Source organism: Vombatus ursinus, unplaced genomic scaffold, assembly GCF_900497805.2.
Source record: "Vombatus ursinus unplaced genomic scaffold, bare-nosed wombat genome assembly UNPS02014812.1, whole genome shotgun sequence".
Taxonomy (NCBI): domain Eukaryota; kingdom Metazoa; phylum Chordata; class Mammalia; order Diprotodontia; family Vombatidae; genus Vombatus; species Vombatus ursinus.
Window position 1 is genome coordinate 88,111,871 of NW_020954590.1, and position 20,186 is coordinate 88,132,056.

At 41.6% G+C, this 20,186-nt stretch overlaps 1 protein-coding gene across 3 annotated transcripts in view; it reads left to right on the forward strand.

Annotated features, from left to right (window-relative positions):
* Positions 1-858: 858 nt before the first annotated feature.
* Positions 859-20,186, forward strand: part of LOC114054203 (tripartite motif-containing protein 55-like) — a 77,591-nt gene continuing 58,263 nt past the window's right edge. For 2 of the 3 annotated variants that reach the window (XM_027877368.1, XM_027877367.1), the window contains exons 1-4: positions 1,305-1,472; positions 2,324-2,496; positions 11,235-11,400; positions 17,917-18,012. In XM_027877368.1, the coding sequence (XP_027733169.1) occupies positions 1,305-1,472; positions 2,324-2,496; positions 11,235-11,400; positions 17,917-18,012 (603 nt within the window). Of the gene's footprint in view, positions 881-1,304; positions 1,473-2,323; positions 2,497-11,234; positions 11,401-17,916; positions 18,013-20,186 lie in introns of those variants that run through there. The other variant, XM_027877369.1, reaches the window with a different exon arrangement.

Genomic DNA, 20,186 nt, shown 5'->3' on the forward strand with positions numbered 1-20,186 from the left:
GTGATAAACTGGTCACTGTTATCCACAGACACAAACATTTTTTTTCTTTTCCTTTCATGGGTGGTTCTGAGTTTGAAGTTTTAGCTGAAATATTTACTGGTTATACAATTGTTTTGCAAATGCTAGCAAATACCAGCACAGATGGTTTTGACCTGAGAGTAGACATCGCATGTCAGAAGTAATCTGGGAAACAGTCATTTTAAAAATAACCCTGAAAGAAGTGTCTAGTTCAAAGGGTTGTATGTGTCTCAAAAACAGCTATCAACACAGGGAGGGCTGGGAGCTGAGATATATTTGGGTTACATTCAATTTAGGAGAACTGTACTCCCATTATTACTGACCAATAACATCGAAACCTCTTGCCAGCTGTACAGCAAGGAGAAAATAACCTTCTCCTTAGCTTACATGCATGCCAGTTGGAAACTTACCACCAACCTCAAACCCCATGACAACAAGTTCCAAGGGACTGTCCAGGACCTGGTTTGGGTTTTTTTTGTTTTTGTTTTTGTTTTTATTGCTGTTTTGTCATCTTGAATATTTTTTAAATAAGTGACCCATTAACTAGGGCTTGGAGATTTTTTACTTTATAGAGATTTTTTCAGGTTGCCATCTGCTCTTAGAGTTTGTAATCACTTGAAAGCCAAGGACGGTAACAAGTGTAAGTATCTATAATAAAGCAGACCCTCTTAGATGACCAAAGTTATGGCACTAGACTGATTCTTTTCTTTTTTTCTTGTTAAAGAGATTCTCTTCCCTCAGAAGAAAGCATTATTATGTGCGGTTTGATGACTCCCCTACTACACTTTGGAAAGAGGGACATACTAAACAGTGTTTGTTGTGCCCTGGGCTACTCCAGGAAGGTCAGCTATTCAGTTATTCAGTAAGTAGTTACTGACCACTCACTCCATTACTAGGCAGTGGCTCACACTTGCTTTTGTTGGGGACAACTGTCAGCTTCTCTTTCCCTTCTCTATGAGTCTGTCACTCTTCTTCCCACCTCCTCCCTTCTTCAGCAGGCCAGGAATGTTGGTCTCTGTGATCCATCACCTGTCTGAATCCATCCCCCGTCACTGGCATATATGGACAAGCCGGCCTGACACCATGTGATGAGGGACTGCTAAAAACAGCCTCAGCCCCCACTCTGAACCAGCCTTGAAACAATGTCCTCTAGCCAAAGAAACCTAAAGGACACTTGAGTGCACAATCCTTGGAATTCTTTCAAGGAAACCAGCCCTTAGATTTACCCCTCCATCCATCTGGATCACCCTTTCACTGACACCACACGCTTCAGGGCCGGTGAGGAGATGAGTACATCTCTAAATTACAAGTCTTTTTCCAAGGAACAGCAGACGATGGACACCCTGGAGAAGCAGCTTATCTGTCCCATCTGTTTGGAGATGTTCACAAAACCTGTGGTGATTCTTCCATGTCAGCACAACCTGTGTAGAAAGTGCGCCAGTGACATTTTCCAGGTAGGTTTGTTTGCTTATTCAGGGAGGAGGGCACGTGGGGTAGAAGGAGAAACCCAGAAGCAAGTACTTCCTATGGAGATGAGGTCCTGCTGGGAATTTCACAGGGCTGGATTTGTTCTGGAGGCAGGAGAGGGAGTTTGTCCATTTCTGTTATTTGTGTTTTCTACTTTGTAACCCCCTTACCACTTCCTGTGATGGAGTATTATTTCAAAATCCAAGAGCCAGCACCCCTAAGAAAGGAGGGAAATCCATTTTTCAAAGTTTTAAGTGAATTATCTATCACTGGCGGAGCATCTTTCGGGTGCCTTGAGCTGTTTTCTCATATGGGCTTTATGTTTCTTTAGGGTAAAGTTGAGCTCCCCTTTTAAGATTTTTGGATGTGAATATCTTAGGTTGGGGAGCCCAAGTCTTCTGGCCTGCTTCTAGCCCCGCCCCTTTCTGAGTAATATAAAGCAGCTCTTTGTCTCTTTGTTCTATGGTTCCTGGCACATAGTAAGTGCCTAATAAATGCTTTTTGACTAGAGATTTGTGACTAGATTGCCAAGTCTTTGTGAAGAGAACAAAGATTTAGGTAGTAATGCAAATAGGTTAATGAAATAAACTTCCACACCATTTGAATATAAGACCGCTTCCTTAGGGTAAAAAGGGAACCTGTGATGCCTGGAGGAATTCCATAGTTTGGATTAATATTGGCTTTTTTACATATGAGGGGGCTCTGGGGGAATATTATATACTAGAACTTTAAGTTGAGGTTGTTTGACCAATTTATAAAGTGGAAATTTAGGCTTAAGAGGTCTGGGAAAAGTTATCTGTGTCATTATTGAATTGTTTTTTTTGTTGGGCAAGAACAGGCCTCAAACCCATACTTGCCAACGAGAGGAGGCACTACAGTGGCATCGGGTGGTCGATTCAGGTGCCCTTCCTGCAGGCATGAAGTGGTTCTGGACAGACATGGGGTATATGGACTTCAGAGGAACTTGCTGGTGGAAAACATCATTGACATATACAAGCAGGAGTCCACCAGGTAACAGTCCAGTGCATCATTCCTTTTTATCCCACAGTTACTCTGTGGAGGGCAGCTAGGTGGTGCAGTGGGTAAAGCACTGGGCCTGGAGTCAGGGAGATCTGAGTTCAAATCCAGCCTCAGATACTTACTAGCTATGTGATCCTTTGTGAGTTGTTTAGCCCGTATTTATCTCAGTTCCTCATCTGTAAAATGAGGACATACTAGAGAAGTAGATAGCAAACCATTCCAGTATCTTTGTCAAGAAAACCCCATGAACTTGGTTCATGGGGTCACAATAGAGTCCAACACAACTGAACAACAACAACATTCTGTGGGTGCTTAATGACAGGATACAGACCTCTGCTTTACTAACTCAAAAGTACAGAACTTGGACTAAGTTTTTACATGTAATTCGTGGCATGGACTGAAATTTTGGATTTACATGGACCAAGATCAACCTCCAGGGTGTCACAGAGAAATCTCTGTTCATCTTGTTTTGCCCTCAGCAACAATTGGCCCTTGGAAAATCAGGATTTGTCTCATGTTCAGGTACTATGTATAAGCACAAAAGCTGACCATGTGTTGTTGACTATAGGACTGGCATTGTTTAACCTGACCAAAGAATCACAAAACAGATCAGATTCAAACCCAAGCCTAGGATCTGTTCTCTCCAGTGGACTAGTCCAGAAAGCTAGACCTTCTCCAGTCACATAAGACTATCCTAGGATTGAGTCTCTCCCACAAGAAGAAAGCACTTGGAATCGTTAAAGAGTCAATCCTTTACCCCTGGACCCTCGGTGTCCACATAACTTTCAGTAACTGTGAAGGGAAAAGTCCAAGTTTGAATGTCTACTTTGTAGCTCTGTTCCTTGCTGCTCCTCAGTTCTGTCTCCTATTTGATATGAAAACTCCTCTGCTTGGTCTAGCAACTTGGTGTTGTTCAGAAACTGTTTTATTTCTATGAGGTCTGGCCCAGGAATAATGTATTGTCCAGCATCTTCTCCTCTTTGTCCAGGAGGCTTGGACCCAGAAGTCCTCTATGGCTCCATTCCTGACCCTCTCTTGCCACTGGCTCTTCTTTCAGAAGCTCCAGGTTTGGCCCAGAAACCCCTCACCACTCCACCACTGCCTCTGTTTGCTGCCAAGTTAAGGGGTGTGTGATTCTCTACTTTCTTTAGACTATGTAGTTCCCTAGAAGGACTTCCCTTTAAGGGAAATGGAATCTATGGGTCTTTAATCAACTTCTCTCTAGCCATCTCAGTTTCTCTCCATACCTCTCTCCCTAGCCCTCTAGACTAATTTTTAAAGGCCAAGTACTAGGGCATGGCTCAAATGTGTGACTGCCTGTGTCTTAATCAGTTGATCCTTAAAGTGCTATTAAAGTGGCCAGGTTAATTGGAACATTTTTCAGGAGATGTTATCAACGTCAGAACAAAGACCCCCTTAGCATTGATGAGGCATTAACCTTGAGAAAGGATTATCACCCCCTTTATATACTAGAAAATATTTGTCCTTGTTAGTCTTGTCCAGTGAGAGTGGGTACTACTCCCAAGAGAATAAAGGAGGTTAATGAACATAACAGAATCTCAATTGTTTCTCTGAAATTATTTCAGAGATCATCTAGTTCAATTCTTACCTGAATGAAAATTCATGCTACAACCTATTCAACAGGTAGGCTCCAGTCTTTTATTTATTCATTTTTAAATTTTAGTTTAGTTTTTTATTTTTCCCCAATTACATGTAAAAATAATTTTTAACATTTTTTTTTATTTTGAGTTCCAAATTCCTTCTCCCCCTCCCTGCCCACCCTCCTTAAGAAGGCAAACAATTTGATCTAGGTTATTTGTGTGTAGTTATGCAAAAGACATTTCCATATTAGTCATGTTGCAAAATATAGACCAAAAAAAACCCCAAGAGTAATTAAAAAAGTAAAAAAAAGTATACTTTGACCTTATTCAGACTCCACTGGGTTTTTTTCTCTGGGGATGGATAGCATTTTTCATCATAGGTCCTAGCTAAATCATTCACAGTTGATCATCTTACAATATTGCTGTTACTGTGTACAATATTCTCTTGGTTCTACTTATTTCACTTTGCATCAGTTCATGTAAGTCTAGGTTTTTCTGAGAGCATCCTGCTCATCATTTTAAAAAAAATTTCCATTTATTTATTTATTTTTAATTTCCACATTCACTTGTATAAGATTTTGAGTTCTAAATTTTTCCTCTCCCTCCTCTACCCCATCCCCAAGATGACATGCAATTTGATATAGGCTATAGATGTACAATCATATTAAACTTATTTCCACATTTCATGTTGTGAAAGAAGAATCAGAACAAAAGGGAAAAGCCGTGAGAAAGAAAAAACAAAAAAAAAAGAGAAAATAGTATGCTTCAATCTGCATTCAGACTCCATGGTTCTTTATCTGGATATGGATAGTATTTTTCATCATGAGTCTTTTAGAATTTGCTGAGAAAAGCTAAATCTATCAAAGTTGGTTAACACACAGCGTGGCTGTTACTGTGTACAATGTTCTCCTGGTTCTGCTCACTTCACTCAGCATCAGTCCATACAAGTCTTTCCAGGTTTTTCTCAAGTCTGCCTTTTCATCATTTCTTATAGCCCAGTAGTATTTCATCACAATCACATGCCACAACTTGTTCAGCCATTCACCAGTTGATGGGTATCCTCACAATTTCCAATTCTTTGTCACTAGAAAAGAGCTGCTATAAATATTTTTGTACATATAGGTCCATTCAGTCTTTTAGAGGAAAAGAAGGAAGGAAAAAACATTAAGTAATAATAATAATAATAACATTTATATGGCACTTACCATGTGCCAGGTACAATGGTAAGTGCTTTACAATTACTATCTTACAACAAACCTAGGAGGTTGGTGCTATTATTATCTATATCTTACAGATGAGGAAACTGAGGAAACAGAAGTTAAGTGACTTGTCCAGCGTCACATAGCCAGTTGGTGTCTGCAGTTGGATTTGAATTCAGGTCTTCCTAACTCTAGGCCCAGTGCATCCCATTGTACTTCTTATGCCTTCTTTTACTGAAGATGTCTAATGGCAGGGAATTTACTATATCCTGATGTAATCCATTCCACTTCTGAGTAGCCCTAATTGATGAGAAGCTTTATACTACATCTAACTGAAATCTTCTCCTCTTCAACCTCTACCAACTGTCCCTAGTATTGCCCTCAGGGTCCAAGTAACACAAGTCTATTCCGTGTTCCATAAGACGGCCTTTCAGATACTTGACGACAGCTGTCATGTACTCCCCTAAGTCTCCCATTCTCCATGCTAAGCATTCCAGTTCCTTCAACCCTTCCTTGTATGGCATATTCATTCCCCAGTCCTCTCGCCATCTGGGTTGCTCTCTTTTGGACATGTCAGCTTGTTTGTATCTTTCCTATAATGTTGTGCCAAGAAGTGAAGATGGTATTCTAGATGGGGAGACCACTGGGGCAAAGTATAGCAGAACTCTTACCTCTCTCTTTCGGGACATTATACCTCTCAATGCAGCCTAGTAGACCATTAGATTTGGGGGGGAGGAGAGAGAGTTGCCTCACTGAACTTTCAGTCATCTAAAACCCCAAGATCTTTTTTCTCAGGACCTTGTGCCAACTATGGCTCCCTGTGCTCTATTTTTCGAAATAACTTTTGGAACCCAAGTGTAGAACTCAGTTTATCCCTATGAAATGCCGTCTTATTTGACCTAGCTCACTTCTCTACACTATTACCTGTACTTACTTGCTTTGGGTCTGAACTTTGTCATCCCATGTGTTAACTACCTCCCCAAACATTATGTCATCCTCAAAGCTTGACATTGATGCTGTTGTGCTGCTTGAGAATGAAATAACTTATTAATGATATTCTGTTTTGGAAGAAAATACTAAAGAATTATAAACTCCTTGACTGCAGGAAACTTCAGTTTTCATCTTAATGTCCTGTGTCCTTAGGACAGGGCATGCAACAACAGAAGCACATAATTAATGGTGATGGAATTGAATTAAAAAAGTGTTATAAGCCCTCACCTCTTAAGATTTTAAACAAACATAAACAGGTGCCATAATTCAACCATAGAGAAATAGTATAGAAGAGACACTTTCAAATCATCTCCTTTATCCATCTTCAAATATGCAGAGGTAGAAGGGACCACAGGGATTATCCACTTCAATTGCTTCATTTTACAAATGAGGAAACTGAGACCCAGAGAACTTAAATGACATGCCTGAGGTCACACTGGTAGTAAATGGCAAAGCTATGATCCAGTGAATTTCCCATTGAAATATACATACAATATATGAATACATAAACTTACATGTATATTATACTCTGTATGCATATATGTATATACACATATAAAACACTTGTGTTTATATGAATATGTGTATGTATAAAGAAATAGAATGGCAGGCCATGTTTAGGTTTCTAAATGCTAACTACATACTATAACTGTATACTCAATGCTAAAAACTATATAATTTCCTCATTTTAAAAATAGGGATAATAATACTAGCACTAACTGGTTCATTGTGAAAAAGTGCTTTGTGAACCTTAAAGTATTACATCAGTGCAAATTGTTATTATTACTTAGCTCAGTTCAGTTGAACAAACATTTACTAAGTTCTTACTTATTAGATATATGTGACCCTGGACAAGTAACTGGGTTTTAGAACGGTTGTAGATCCACATTGGTAAAAGAAGCTTTGTCTCCAGAGTTCTGTCCTCCAATGAAGTCATACGACTATCAAAAGGGATCCGTGTTTTCAATGAAACTTACTTGTAAAAGAGTTACCTCAGGCATTAAGGGATTAAGTAACTCACCCAGGGTTACCCAGCCAGAGCAAGACCTGAGCATTAAGTAACTTTGAAGACTTAGGACAAAATTATTTGCTCAATATTGTTCTTAGATAATATAGCTCAGGGGACAGCTTAGGGGTAGTGATGGTGGCAAGGATATTAATAATTAACCTGGCATTAATAATAACTTTGAAACTATGGTCAGTGTGTTAATAAACATTTATTAAGCACCTACTATGTGCCAGGCACCATGCCAAGCATTGAGGATACAGATGAAGGCAAGATAGTCTGGAAGACCTTAGCTTAAAAAGGCCAAGGTCTCCCACAGCATCCAGGGCCATCTCTAGTCATTCTGAGCCATATCAGACCACTGGACCCAAATGGCTCCAGAGGAGAAAGTGAGGCTGGGGCCTTGCACAGCCCTCCCTCACTTAAATCCAATTCACTTGCAGATCATAGCCTCACTTCTCTGATGTCATAATCCTCTTTGAGAACAAAGGACAAATGACAACCCAACACTCTATCCACTGAGCCACCTAGCTGCCCAGGACCTTCCAAATAGATGCTCACTGGAGATCGTTTGCTCACAGTAGCATTACCTCAATTATTCAGCCTTTCTCACATTTCAGTCATTTTTTCCCCTTTGACAGTTACTTTGTGGGGGAGGGGAAAAGGAAGATTAGGGAGTGGATAGAGACAATAAGAATATGCTGCCTTATGCTGTTGCCTAAAAGGTGAACATGCCCATCTCTCCTGGGTTTAATTTCAAGATTACTTATAAATAATCCCATTCTTATAAATAGAGCCTTTGAGATGTGCCTTAATGTCTTTCTTGCTGCCTCTGCCTTTGCCCTTGCACAGCCAGTAGATGGACTGTTTTGAATGACAAATCAAGGCAACTCATGGAAAGTGTCATGCTTATCCCTACCTTGAGGAACCCTTTTTTTGACCCTTAGTTCATAAGTGCATGACAAAGATCTAATCAGGAAATTAAAAATTTTTTAGGCATGTGTAGTTATATTCCTGTAGCTTCATATAGGAATCAGTAACCATAATAATAAAAATAATAATAACAATGGGGCAGCTGGGTGGCTCAGGGGATAGAGTGCCTGGCCTGCAGTGAGAAAGATCTAAATTCAAATCCTGCCGCAGACACTCACAAGCTGGGTGACCCTGGGCAAGTTACTTCACATCTGTTTACCTTAATCCAGTGGAGAAGGAAATGGCAAACCACTCCAGTATCTTTGCTAAGAAAATCTCATAGAGAGTCATGAAGAATCGGATATGAGTGAACAGCAACAAACCATAATAATAATCTCTTTGGTTGTAAGCTTGTAGTGCTTGATGAACTAGCACTGGGTGAACACCAGATATTTGAGCCTCACAATGCCCTCTGAGAAATAGGTAGTACCCCCATTTTGTAGCTGAGAAAATTGAGACTCAGTGACTTCTCAGTACTTTCAGTACTCCTCGGCAGCTTCCTAAAGCTGTAGTCACCGAGCAGTTGCTCTTCTGCATGGGTAGAAAGACTTCTTCACAGGAGCTCCTTATACTAATGCAATTATGGATCCCCTTAAAAAAAAAAAAAGGAACTGAGAGGAGAGGAGAGGAGAAGAGAGGAGAAGAGGGGAGAAGAGAATTCAGGAGAAGAGAGAGAAGAGAGGAGAAGAAAATAGAGGAGAGGAGAGAAAAAAGAAGAGGAGAGAGGAGAGAGGAGAAGAGAGGAGAGAGGAGAAGAGGAGAGGGGAGGAGAAGAGAAGAGAGGAGAGAGAAGAGAAGAGAGGAGAGGAGCAGAAGAGAAGAGAGGAGAAGAGAAGAGAGGAGAGGAGAAGAGAATTAAGGAGAGGAGAGAGAAGAGAAGAGAGAAGAAGAGAGGAGAGGGAAGATGGTAGAGGAAAGGAGAGAAAAAAGAGGAGAGGAGAAGAGAAGAGAGGAGAGGAGAAAGAAGAGAAATCCAGGAGAGTAATTATAGAGGTAATGCTTATCAATACTTTTTCACTTGGGTCCTAGATCCTTTTTCACTTGGGCTCTTTTGGTTATTTCATTGTTTGGTGAGTGTCTTCATCGGGGAGTAGAATCATAAAATAGAATTTTACTTACTCTTACTTACATCTTACTCTGATATTTCCGAAGAGCCATGAGGTAGCTAGAAGGTCTGTTGGGGTAGAGTGCTGGCACTGGAGTTGGGAAGACCTGAGTTCAAATCCAGCCTCAGATTCTTGCTTAGCTATGTGACCCTTGGAAGGTCACTTAACCTCTGTCTGTCTTAGTTTCCTTAACTGTACATTGGGGCTAATATTAGCACCTAAACCCCAGGGTTGTTGTGAGGATCAAATGAGATAATATTTGTAAAGCTCTTAGCATAGTGCCTCACACATAGTAAGTTTTTAATAAATGCTTCTTCCTTCCCCCCTCCAGGGAGCCATGATTTTACTTGTAGCCATACTCCCTCCCTAGCTCCAGATTGTAAGCCCTCCATTCTTTACTAGATGGGCTTTATGAGTTGCTCTGGCCAAAAGATTCATCATCACCTGGTAGCCAACCTTCTGGTGATGAACCTCTCCAGACTTAGCTGGACTAGTCATTAGATGACAAACACACAATTCATCCCTAGGCCCTTCTTTCAAGCCTTTCCAGATTGTAGAATTTGTGTTCTGTTGTCATGAGCTTGGAAGCCCAGTGTCATTGCACCTTGATGAACTAGCACAGTAGGACTTCAGTCGTCAGAGGTGTATGCCTGCCAGCAACCTTGGGAAAACCTTTGTCTCTAAAACTGTTGGTTAAACTGAGATCTGGGCATTGCAATGAAATAATAACAACAGTTATGGTATTAACTGGCATTAACATGGTACTTGAAGGTTTCGAAGAGCTTTACATAAGACCATAGATTATCTCATTTAATCCTCACAGCATCCCTGTTAGGCACATGTTATTGTTATCCTCTCTTTACTGCTAAAGAAGCCAAAGTTGAGAGAGGTTTAGTGATTGTCCAAGGTCACTCAGCTAATAATTACCTGAGAAGAGAGAAGGATGAGAGTGTTTCAAGGAATGAGAGACTGGGGATGGGGAGATGTTCCACTTTTATTAACTGCAGTAACCAGAGGACTGAAGAGGAAGTAGGCTCCCCACCTCTTGCCAGAGAGGTGATGGATTCAGGGTGCAGAAAGAGACATGTTTTTGGACATAGACAGTAATGGAATTGACTTCACTTGACTACATGGGTTATGAGGATTTTTTTTTCTTTTCTTTTTTGTTCGTGGGGAGGAGGAAGTGAGAGAAAAAAGAAACTTCTATTTAAGAGACATAGAATCAAAACTCACAGCACTGATTGGCCCACCCCTCTTAATTTTAGTGCATTCACTCTGTTAATTATTACCTATTTATCCTGTATATGACTTTTCTGTATATGTTTATTGTCTCCCTCATTAGATCATAAGCTCCTTGAGAGCAGGGACTTGTCTTTTGCCTCTTTTTATATCCTTAGCACTTAGCACAGGGCCTGCACATAGTAGGAACTTAATGACTTAGCATGGTCTTGGCATTGACCACAATAGGGAAAGTAATTCTGGAAGGAAATTAGTGGACACCTGGGGAAGGGCCTGTGGAGAAATACTCTGTAAGTATAGAAGGGTCTCTAGAATATTCCTGAGCTCCTAGAATCAGGAAGGCCTGAGTTCAAATTGCTAACTGTTACTTTGGGCAAGTGACTTTGATTCTAGTTTCTTCAGCTGTAGAATGGGATAATCGTCGTATCTACTGTGATGACCAAATGAGATAACATTTGTAAAGCATTTGGCACATAGGAGGTGCCATGTTAATGACAGCTATTATTAGGCAAGTCTAGGGGATACAGGGACAGGGCTGGGCTCTCTTCAGTGCCCCAATCTACTCCTGGAAAAGTGGACATTGGGGGCATATTTATCTTGAGTGTTTCTTTCACAGGCCAGAAAGAAAGTCAGAGCAGCCGATGTGTGAAGAGCATGAAGATGAACGCATCAACATTTACTGCCTGAGCTGTGAAGTACCTACCTGCTCCATGTGCAAGGTCTTTGGGGCTCACAAAGATTGCCAGGTGGCTCCCCTCACACATGTTTTCCAGAGGCAGAAAGTAAGTAAGGACAGCCATGGCTCCACCTCCTCTCTCCCCGTGTAACCTCGCCTTGTAGCCTCTGCTTCCCAATATGGCGGGTCAGGAGGACCCAGACCATGAAGGAGAGCACATTCAGGAACCTGGGCGGGTATGAGCTTTGCTACAGCCCAAGTTTCCCGAGGCGCTAAGTCCTACTGGTTTAGGTAGCATGATGTGGTTGCCTGGGCTAGAAAGTTTTTAGGAACTAACTTATGCAGGGTCAGGAAAATCCAGGCTCTCCCTTGGGGCAGACTATGAACAAAAAAAAAGAAAAAAAGAAAGAAAAGAGGTATTTATGCTCCCCCCACAACTGTATGTCATTTTATCTCAGTCACGACTGAAAGATGCGTTCCCTTTTCCTCAACAGGCCACTTTGGTATAGTAGAACAAACACTGGATTTGGAATCAGAAGACTTGGGTTCAAATCCTGGCTGTGTTGCTAATGATCTGTGTGAATTTGATTAAGTCCCTTGACCTCTCTGGGCCTCCATAACCTATCTCTAAAATGGTGAGAGGGTTAGAAAAATGAATGAATGAAAAAGTATTTACTAAACAGTTACTCTGTGTCAAACACTTGCTAAATTCTGGGGATACAAAGAAAAAAATACAAGACAATTTCTTCTCTCCACAAGCTTATATAACTCACATTTGGAGAAGACAATAGGTAAAGTCAGCTGTAGGGCAAATGGAAAGACCCAGAAGTCTGAAGCCTATGAAGTGAATGGCAAGGCCTAGGGGCTCTTGGGGTGGGTGCATAGCAGGTCAGATAACAGTGCTCAAGGGTTTAGAAGTGGCTGAGCAGATGGTAAGGCTGGTGGTCTTCCATATTGCCTGAAGACTTGTACTTGGTGACTCCCAGCTCATCCAAGTAGTATGAACAATTATGTCACTCTCCCCACCTGGTTGCCTCAGTGGGGTCTCAGTGGGGTCCTTTAAGTTGGGGACAGAGGGCTGAAGAAAAGACTGAGGGGAAGCTTCTCCCCCAAGGGCTACTTACCATTCATTTCTAGGTCCTGTAAATAGAGGACAGTTGGAGTTGGTAGTACCCAGTTGAAAAAGAAAAAAGGATAAGCAAAAAATTTGCTTTAAAATTAGAAGAAATGTCTATGTCCTTATGCCTCTCTTGGTCATAAACTGACACTATGGAAGAACATCTCTCCGAGCATGATCCTTAACCCTGACACTGTGCATTACTCGTGGGGCCACTGCTTGCTGGTCAAGCCTTGCAGTCCTGAAGTTTCACGCACCAACAGGTAGGCAGTTTTCCATTTGATATAGAGAAAGAACATGTGTATGGATGCTCAGATTGGTGCATCTACCATTAGGCTTTGTGAGGTTTACTAGGTCCAGATTGCAAGGATTCAGTGTATGTGTGACCTCCAGTTCTGGGTTTCAGTCACTGAGACTGCACACTTAACATGTTTTTGTATCATATCAAATTTGATTGGCTTCTAGTACGCAAAGCCAAAACTTCTCCATCCCCACTAAGACTGACAACTACCAGTAATTACTAACGAATCAAGCTAGATGAATGTGAAATTCTATCAGAGTTCAGCAAAGGGCTCTTTTAACCCTCATGATTTTCTGCTGGCTTTGGATTTATCCTTTTCTTGCTCTGGATCTGTGATTTCAGTTCAAGGAACTTCTGGTATGGAAACTTCTTCCACTAACTTAGATTATAGAGATGGAAAGGAAGTCATCCCAGTCCAACCCTCTTTTTTTTAACAGATGAGGAAACTGAAGCCCAGAGAGGTTAAGTGATTTGTTGGGATGGATGGATATTTATTTATTAAGCACTTACTGTGTGCAAAGCACATATGGGGGTTTCAGCTCCAAGTCTGATGGAAGGGTCCCTTGTGCTTAGGGTGTGGTGGCAAAGCAGACGTAATGCCTCTTCAGCGTCATTCCAACTTGTACACAAGCATCTCTTCTCTTACACTAATTGCATTGACCAGTTCCTGCTGATGAAATATCTCTTGTGAGGAGATATCCTGGTTATCACTTTCCTCAGTTCCCACTCTGCAAAGTCAGAGGGTGTGGGGGTGGGGGTGGGGAGGGAGATGGGGAGAGGCATCTTTTCTCAGGTGCTTTTGGCCCTCTGCAGAACCTGGAGCAGAAGAATCAGGCAACCTTAATCCTCTGGGCCTCAGTTTCCTCATTTGAGGGCACTGTAGGTTCCAGGTGTGAGTCCTGGTGCTAATTCCCACAGAGCAATCTGAGTTTCATATAAGCTGTGATGATACCAAGTCCTAAACGTGCCCAGGGTACATAGGTAGTATTTGAGGCATCATTTGAATGCAGGTCTTCCTAACTAAGTCCAGTGCTCCATCCACTGCACCATGTTGCCTGTTTAATAAACACAGCAAGTCCTTTGTAAATTAGAGCAGAGCTGTCAAACACGAAGCCTGCAGGCAACACTCCCTGAGACAGCAGAAACAGATTCAAATGTAATTGGGAAATATATAACATGATAAGTAAAAATGTAAGAGAGCATAGATAATCTCAGTATGTGGTGCTCTAAGTCAGTGTGCAGGCCGCAGAGATCCTTATGCACGATCTAGTAGCTGCTGCTCCTGTTTGAGTCTGATACTACTGGTTTAGAGTCTCAGAAAGTTGTCCAGAGTGCTGAGAAGTTCAGGGATTTGCCCATGGGCATGATCATTTGCCCATGGATTTGCCCATATATTTGCCGATGGTCATTTACTCATCTGCATGTCAGAGGTAAGCCTGGCAGCCAGGTCCTTCTGATGCCAAGGCTAGCCCACTACGAATGCTGCCACTTTCAAGGCTGATCATGGAATCATGGAATTTGGGGCTGGAGGGAACCTTAGGGTTGACCTGGTCTATGCTTCTGGTAGGATAGATAAGAGAATTGAGACCCAGAGAAACTAAGTGTTTTGTTTACCCAAGGTGGTTTGTCATGGTTCAAGGGAAAGAATACTGTATTTGGAGTCTGAGGACCTGGGTGATCCTTGGGAAAGTCACTTTGTCTTGGTTGGCCTCAGTTTCCTTATTTGTAAAATGAAGATGTTGGTCTAGATGACCTCCGAGGCTCTCCTTAGCGCCAAATCTGTGATCTCATCAACTAGTTAGTGGCAGAGCCAAGTACTGGTACTCCAGCACTTTTGGGAGTCCAGTCTTGAAAAGCATAGATACAACAAGTGCTGTATAAATATAGCTAGTGCTTTCTATCCCCGAAGCATGGCTCTCTTATATGCCGGGTCAAAGGGGAAGACAGAATTTGAAAGACAAAGCTGTTTCGGAACCAGACTAACGTCACCGTTTTCAATTTGTAATTAATGCCGAAATCATCATGAATGATTTTTTTCTAACAATTTTTTTCTGAGTCCTCTTGGCCAAGAACTGGACTAGGTAAATAATTCTTAGCCAACATTTATAAAATCATAGATGTAGTTGAGTTAACAAGTATTTATTGCCTACTATATGCCAAGCACTGTGCTAAGCACTGGGCAAAGAAAGACAAAAGACCACCCCTGCCTCAAGGAGCTTACCGACTAATAGAGGAGACAATATGCCGACAACTGTGTGCAGACAAGCTACATACAGGATAAATAGGAAGTGATCAAAAGAGGGAAGGCACTGGAAATAAGAGATCTCAGGAAAGGCTCCCTGTAGAAAGTGGGATTTTTAGCTGGGACTTGAAGGAAGCCAAGAGGCAGAGATGAGGAGGGAGAGAATTCCAGGCGTGGGGAACTGTCGGAAAATGCTCAGAGCTGGACGCTGGAGCATCATTTACCCCAACCCCCTCACTTTACAAATGAGCAGACTGAGAGTGACTTCCTAAGGATCACACAGGTATTATAAGAGATGGGATTCATCTAAAATCTAGGATTTTCCTCTATCTAACTCCACACCCAGGAGTGTACTGTCACATGTTAGCTCTCTAAAGATCTCAGCTCCTCTGTAATTTGTAGTCTCAGTGAGCTGTGTGGAGATCTGAGAGGTTCAGAGATTTACCCGTGATCACACAGCTAGTAGGTGTCAGAACTACGTGCCTGGCATTCATTTACTGTACCACATCTCACAGATACTTTCTTGTCTCTTTCCTTTTTAAAAGTGACTATTTTATTAGCTTCTCTTCAATGTATTGTCTTCTATATGTTGTCAGTTATCCCTTCCACATTGCTGGAGCTAGTGGAGCAGTGCCCCCGCAAGCTGGAAAATCTGCATATTTTTTGGCCCTCCTTTCATACCAGAGTAGTAGTCTGAATTTTTTCTTTTTCTTTTATGGGATGTTTACAGTATGTTATTGTAAAATTTGGGTTAAGTATTTGGTCATAGGCTCTGTGTTGTCTGCTGGCCTTCATGTGTCATCTGTGGCTTCTCGAAACTCCCCCCAAAATTCCCATTAATTTTTTATGCCAATCTGAGATAGATTGAAACCGCGATGGGGAAAGTCACAATGTGGAAGGGAAGACTGTATAAAGATAACCATCATTAGGATTTGATTTCCTCGGGAGCAAGACTGGTTTTTCACTCTCTGGTCCAGGCTTCCTCTGTGTGATCAGGTGATCCCACTGGTGATATGACTGCTTAGACTTAGACCATCAGTCAGAGAGAGGCTAACTGGACCATGGAAAGATATGGCTGTGTCCTTATTCACACCCTTCTCTAATCATCTGATTGCCAAATATTTCTCAGCATGTTCTAAGCAGCCCGATGACTTCATGAGTAGAAACATGAAAGAAACCTCTTTACTACCCATTCTACAAAAATGGTCTCTTACCCTGGCTGAATGACAATGACCAGGCTACATGAGTAATTGTGGGAGACAGATTTGTGCTTATAACTGAATAGCACAATGAAAAGAACAATGGAGATAGAGTTAACCTCATAATTAAGTTTCCTTCCTCCCTCTCTGCCTCCCTTCCTCTTTCTGTCTTTCTCTTTCTCTCTCCGTTCCTTCCTTCTTTCCTTCCTTCCTTCCTTTCTTTGTCATAGGCCCAATCCCAATGTTGATCAGCATAGAGGCTTTAACCTGCTCTGTTTTTCCAACCTGGGCCAGTTCACGCCCTCCTTACGCAACGTGATAACTTTCTGCACCTAGAGACTCACCATATTGGTTTTAGACTTAGTGTAGACATCCACTCAGTTGCAACTCGGAACTCCTAATCTCAAGCAGTCCACTAGCCTCAGCTACTCCAAGAACAGGGACTATAATTGTAAGCCACAATGCCTGACTCAGGATGAGTAAAGCTGAAGGAGCTACTGCCTTAGTGGGGAGGAGATGCTTGGGCAACATAGATGCCTTGAGAAAATAAAAAAAGAATACCTTAAGACTTGGACTGAGGGATGCTTCATGTCCTTATTTAATTTCGCTCCCAAATAGCATGCATATCCACAGACCTGACAATTCTTGAATCAGGTGATTGGACTTAATTTGGCTTGCTATGGGTAAAAGCAGAAAAGGGAATAAGGATTTATTTATTTATTTTTTTAAGTGAGGCAATTGGGGTTAAGTGACTTGCCCAGAGTCACACAGCTAGGAAGTATTATGTGTCTGAGTCCAGATTTGAACTCAGGTCCTCCAGACTTCAGGGCCAGTGCTCTATCCACTGTGACACCTAGCTGCCCCTTTTGTTTTTTGTTGTTTTTTTTTAAAAGGCAATTGGGGTTAAGTGACTTGCCCAGGGTCACACAGCTAGCATCAGGTGTTTGGTCTGAGGCCAGATTTGAACTCAAGTCCTTCTGACTTCAGAGCCAGTGCTCTATCCACTGCACCACCTAGCTGCCCCAAAAAGTATTTATTTATTAAGTGCCTACTATGTGATAGGCACTGCACAAACATTATTTCATTTGATCCTCACAACAACTCTGGGAGACAGGTACTGTTATCTCTACCTTATAGTTGAAGAAACTGAGGTCAACAACAGTTAAGTGACTTGCCAAAGGTCACAAAGCTAATAAGTATCTGAAGGCAGATTTGAACTCAGGTCCCCCTAACTCTGAGGCAGTTAGATGATAAAGTGGATAAAGCACTGAACTTAGAATCAAGAAGACTCACATTCATGAGCTCCAATCTGGCCTCCGACACTTAAAAGCTATGTGACCACGGGCAAGTCATTTAACCCTGTTTGCCTTAGCTCTTCATTTGTAAAAATGAAAAGGAGAAGAAAATGGCGAACCCCTCTAGTATCTTTGCCAACATAACTACAAAATGTGGTCACCAAGAGTCAGATGAGACTGAACAATGCAACAACAACAACAACTTTCTGATTCCAGGCTTGGCGCTCTCTCCACCAGGTCACCTTGCTACCTGCATGTAGGAGAGGAGAAGCTATTCATCTTCAGGGAACTTGTATGAAAACTTTCCTTATTCCCCTGAGAGATCGAGAGCAAGCCATAGAGATGCGCTTGTGGGGCATCTAACATCTCCATGCCTGGCTTCTGTTTTGTGCCCCACCTGAATAGAAAGCATGGAATGGGGGTCAGTGACCGTGTACTGGAATCAATCGCTGTTGTCTCTCTCCCCAGTCCGAGCTCAGCGATGGCATTGCAGTGCTCGTGGGAAGTAATGACCGAGTCCAAGGAATAATCAGTCAGCTGGAAGAGACGTGCAGAATTGTAGAGGTGAGTTCCTGGACTCCTTGCCCTTGTCCACAACCTGCACTTGAAACTCCCAAGGTGAGGTCAGCTGCTCAGTGACCCTGCTGGGAAGCTGCATTTTGATGATGGATACTTTTCTCACCCAACCTCCCTGCCTTCTCTCCTGCCACATCTCTGAAAGATGTCCTGAGTGGGGAGAGAAGGGATTTGTCAGTTCTGTGGGATAACTTGGAGAGGAAGATTTTCCCCATGTTTACTACAACTGTTGTTTGTGCTCAATATTTGGTGTTTCTTGATCAGCCGAAATGGAGAAATTAGGGAGAGAACAATTTCTAACGGAATACAACATATGACTGAAATGAGGATGCAGAATAGTCAGGTAGAAGGAACATTGGACTTGGAATTCCAGTTCTCAACTGTGGCTTGTTAGGGTATGTCAAATAAGCTCTCCTATGAGCTTCAGTTCCTTATCTGTAAAATGGGATCATAATTCCACTGCCTCCTTCACAGAGTTATTGTAGGAAAGATTTTTGTAAACTGTAATGCACTAGATAAACGTAAACTATTATTATGATGATGATAAAAGATGGTTCTCTTCTGATCTGGTGGAGTTGAAGTAGAAATAGTCCTGGGACAAGTCACTATCCTGCTATTTTTTTAATATTTATTATTCTGCTTTCTATTGCACTGGTAGATAAAATGACTTTTTGTGGTTGAAAAATATATTAGGATGCAAATGCATCTTCAGTGGGCTCACTGAGAGCATATTCAGTAGAATTCTAGTAGCAGAAAGGATGATGGGAATGATATGTGCCTTGTTCTGTTCTCACATGATTTTGATTTCTTCTTTGAGGTCTGTTTATGTATTTTGAAGTCTTTTCTTTCCGTGCAGCTTGAAGGCTATATTTTATATGTGGACACATATTAAAATATTTTTCTTAAATTTTTTTATGCATCGGTGTTACATCATGTAATTTTGGACAACACTTTGTCTATTAAAATGCTCCAGTTCCAATTTAGTTTATTGTGTGAATCTGCAAGATATTTTGAGGTCTGTTTCTATAACGTGAGGGTTTGACATCTCAGTCCATGAAAGAGAGTGAATTGCTAATGTGTCATTCTAGTCACCAGGTCATGAGGTCATGTTTTAGAAGATACTCAGTTAGGTGTGAAATTTTTCCCATCTGTTATGAAGTTTTGGTTTCCATAAACAAACCTCACTCATTTCTCTTCCTTTCTTTCTCCAACACCTCCTCCTCCTCCAACACCTCCTCCTTCTTCTCCACCATTCCTTATCCTCCTCTTCCCTCTCCCTCCTTTTCCTCCTCCTCCTCCTCTTCCTCTTCTTTCTTCCTTCTCTTTCTTCTTCCCTCTCTCCCTCCCTCCCTCTTTCCTTCTCCCTTCCCCCTCTCTCTTCCCCTTTCTCTTCCTCTCTTTCTCCTTCTCGTCCTCTTCTTCCTTCTTCACCTCTGGTAATGAGAATTCCAAAAAAATTAAGACTGAAAAATTTAAAGGACTTTAAAGGTTAGAATTCATCTTTTCAGAATCACTGGATGTTTGAAACTGTGTAGTATAAGCCAAAGCAGTATACTCTGATCCTGGACAGTTTGACTGTGCAGAGAGAGAAGGAGACATCTTGTTTGACTCTGCCTGCAGAAGACATGGCTCGTGGGCTCCTGGGCTGTCTGACTGTTTTGCTCACATTTATCTAGAAGCTCTTAGTAAAAGAGACACTTGGCAAGTCCATTGTTTTTCAGAACCAACTGTGAACTATATTATCATTGGTATACATGAAGGGAAGAGGGTAGGGGAGTGGAGGATAAAGGATGTTGAACTTCAGAGGCTGAATCTGGAATCACAGGCCCTGAGTTCAAATGCCAGATCTACCACTTACCTATGTGGTCTTGGGCAAATTCCTTGACCTCTCCAAGCCTCAGTTTCTTCATCTGTAAAATGAGAGGTTGAAGTCGATACAGCAATGTGCTGGATCCAGCTCTTATAGGCTCCCAAGAGCCAATGATCATATTTTCAGAGTGAGCATTTATACCTTGGGAATCAGTAAAACTATAAATCAGGGCTTGATTTATTGTTTTGTTGATTGTCTGAATTTTAAAAAGTAATAGAGAAAATGCTAATAATGCATGTTAAATTTAAAAGTATATCAGGATACAGTTTTTTGTATTTTTTTTGTATTTTTT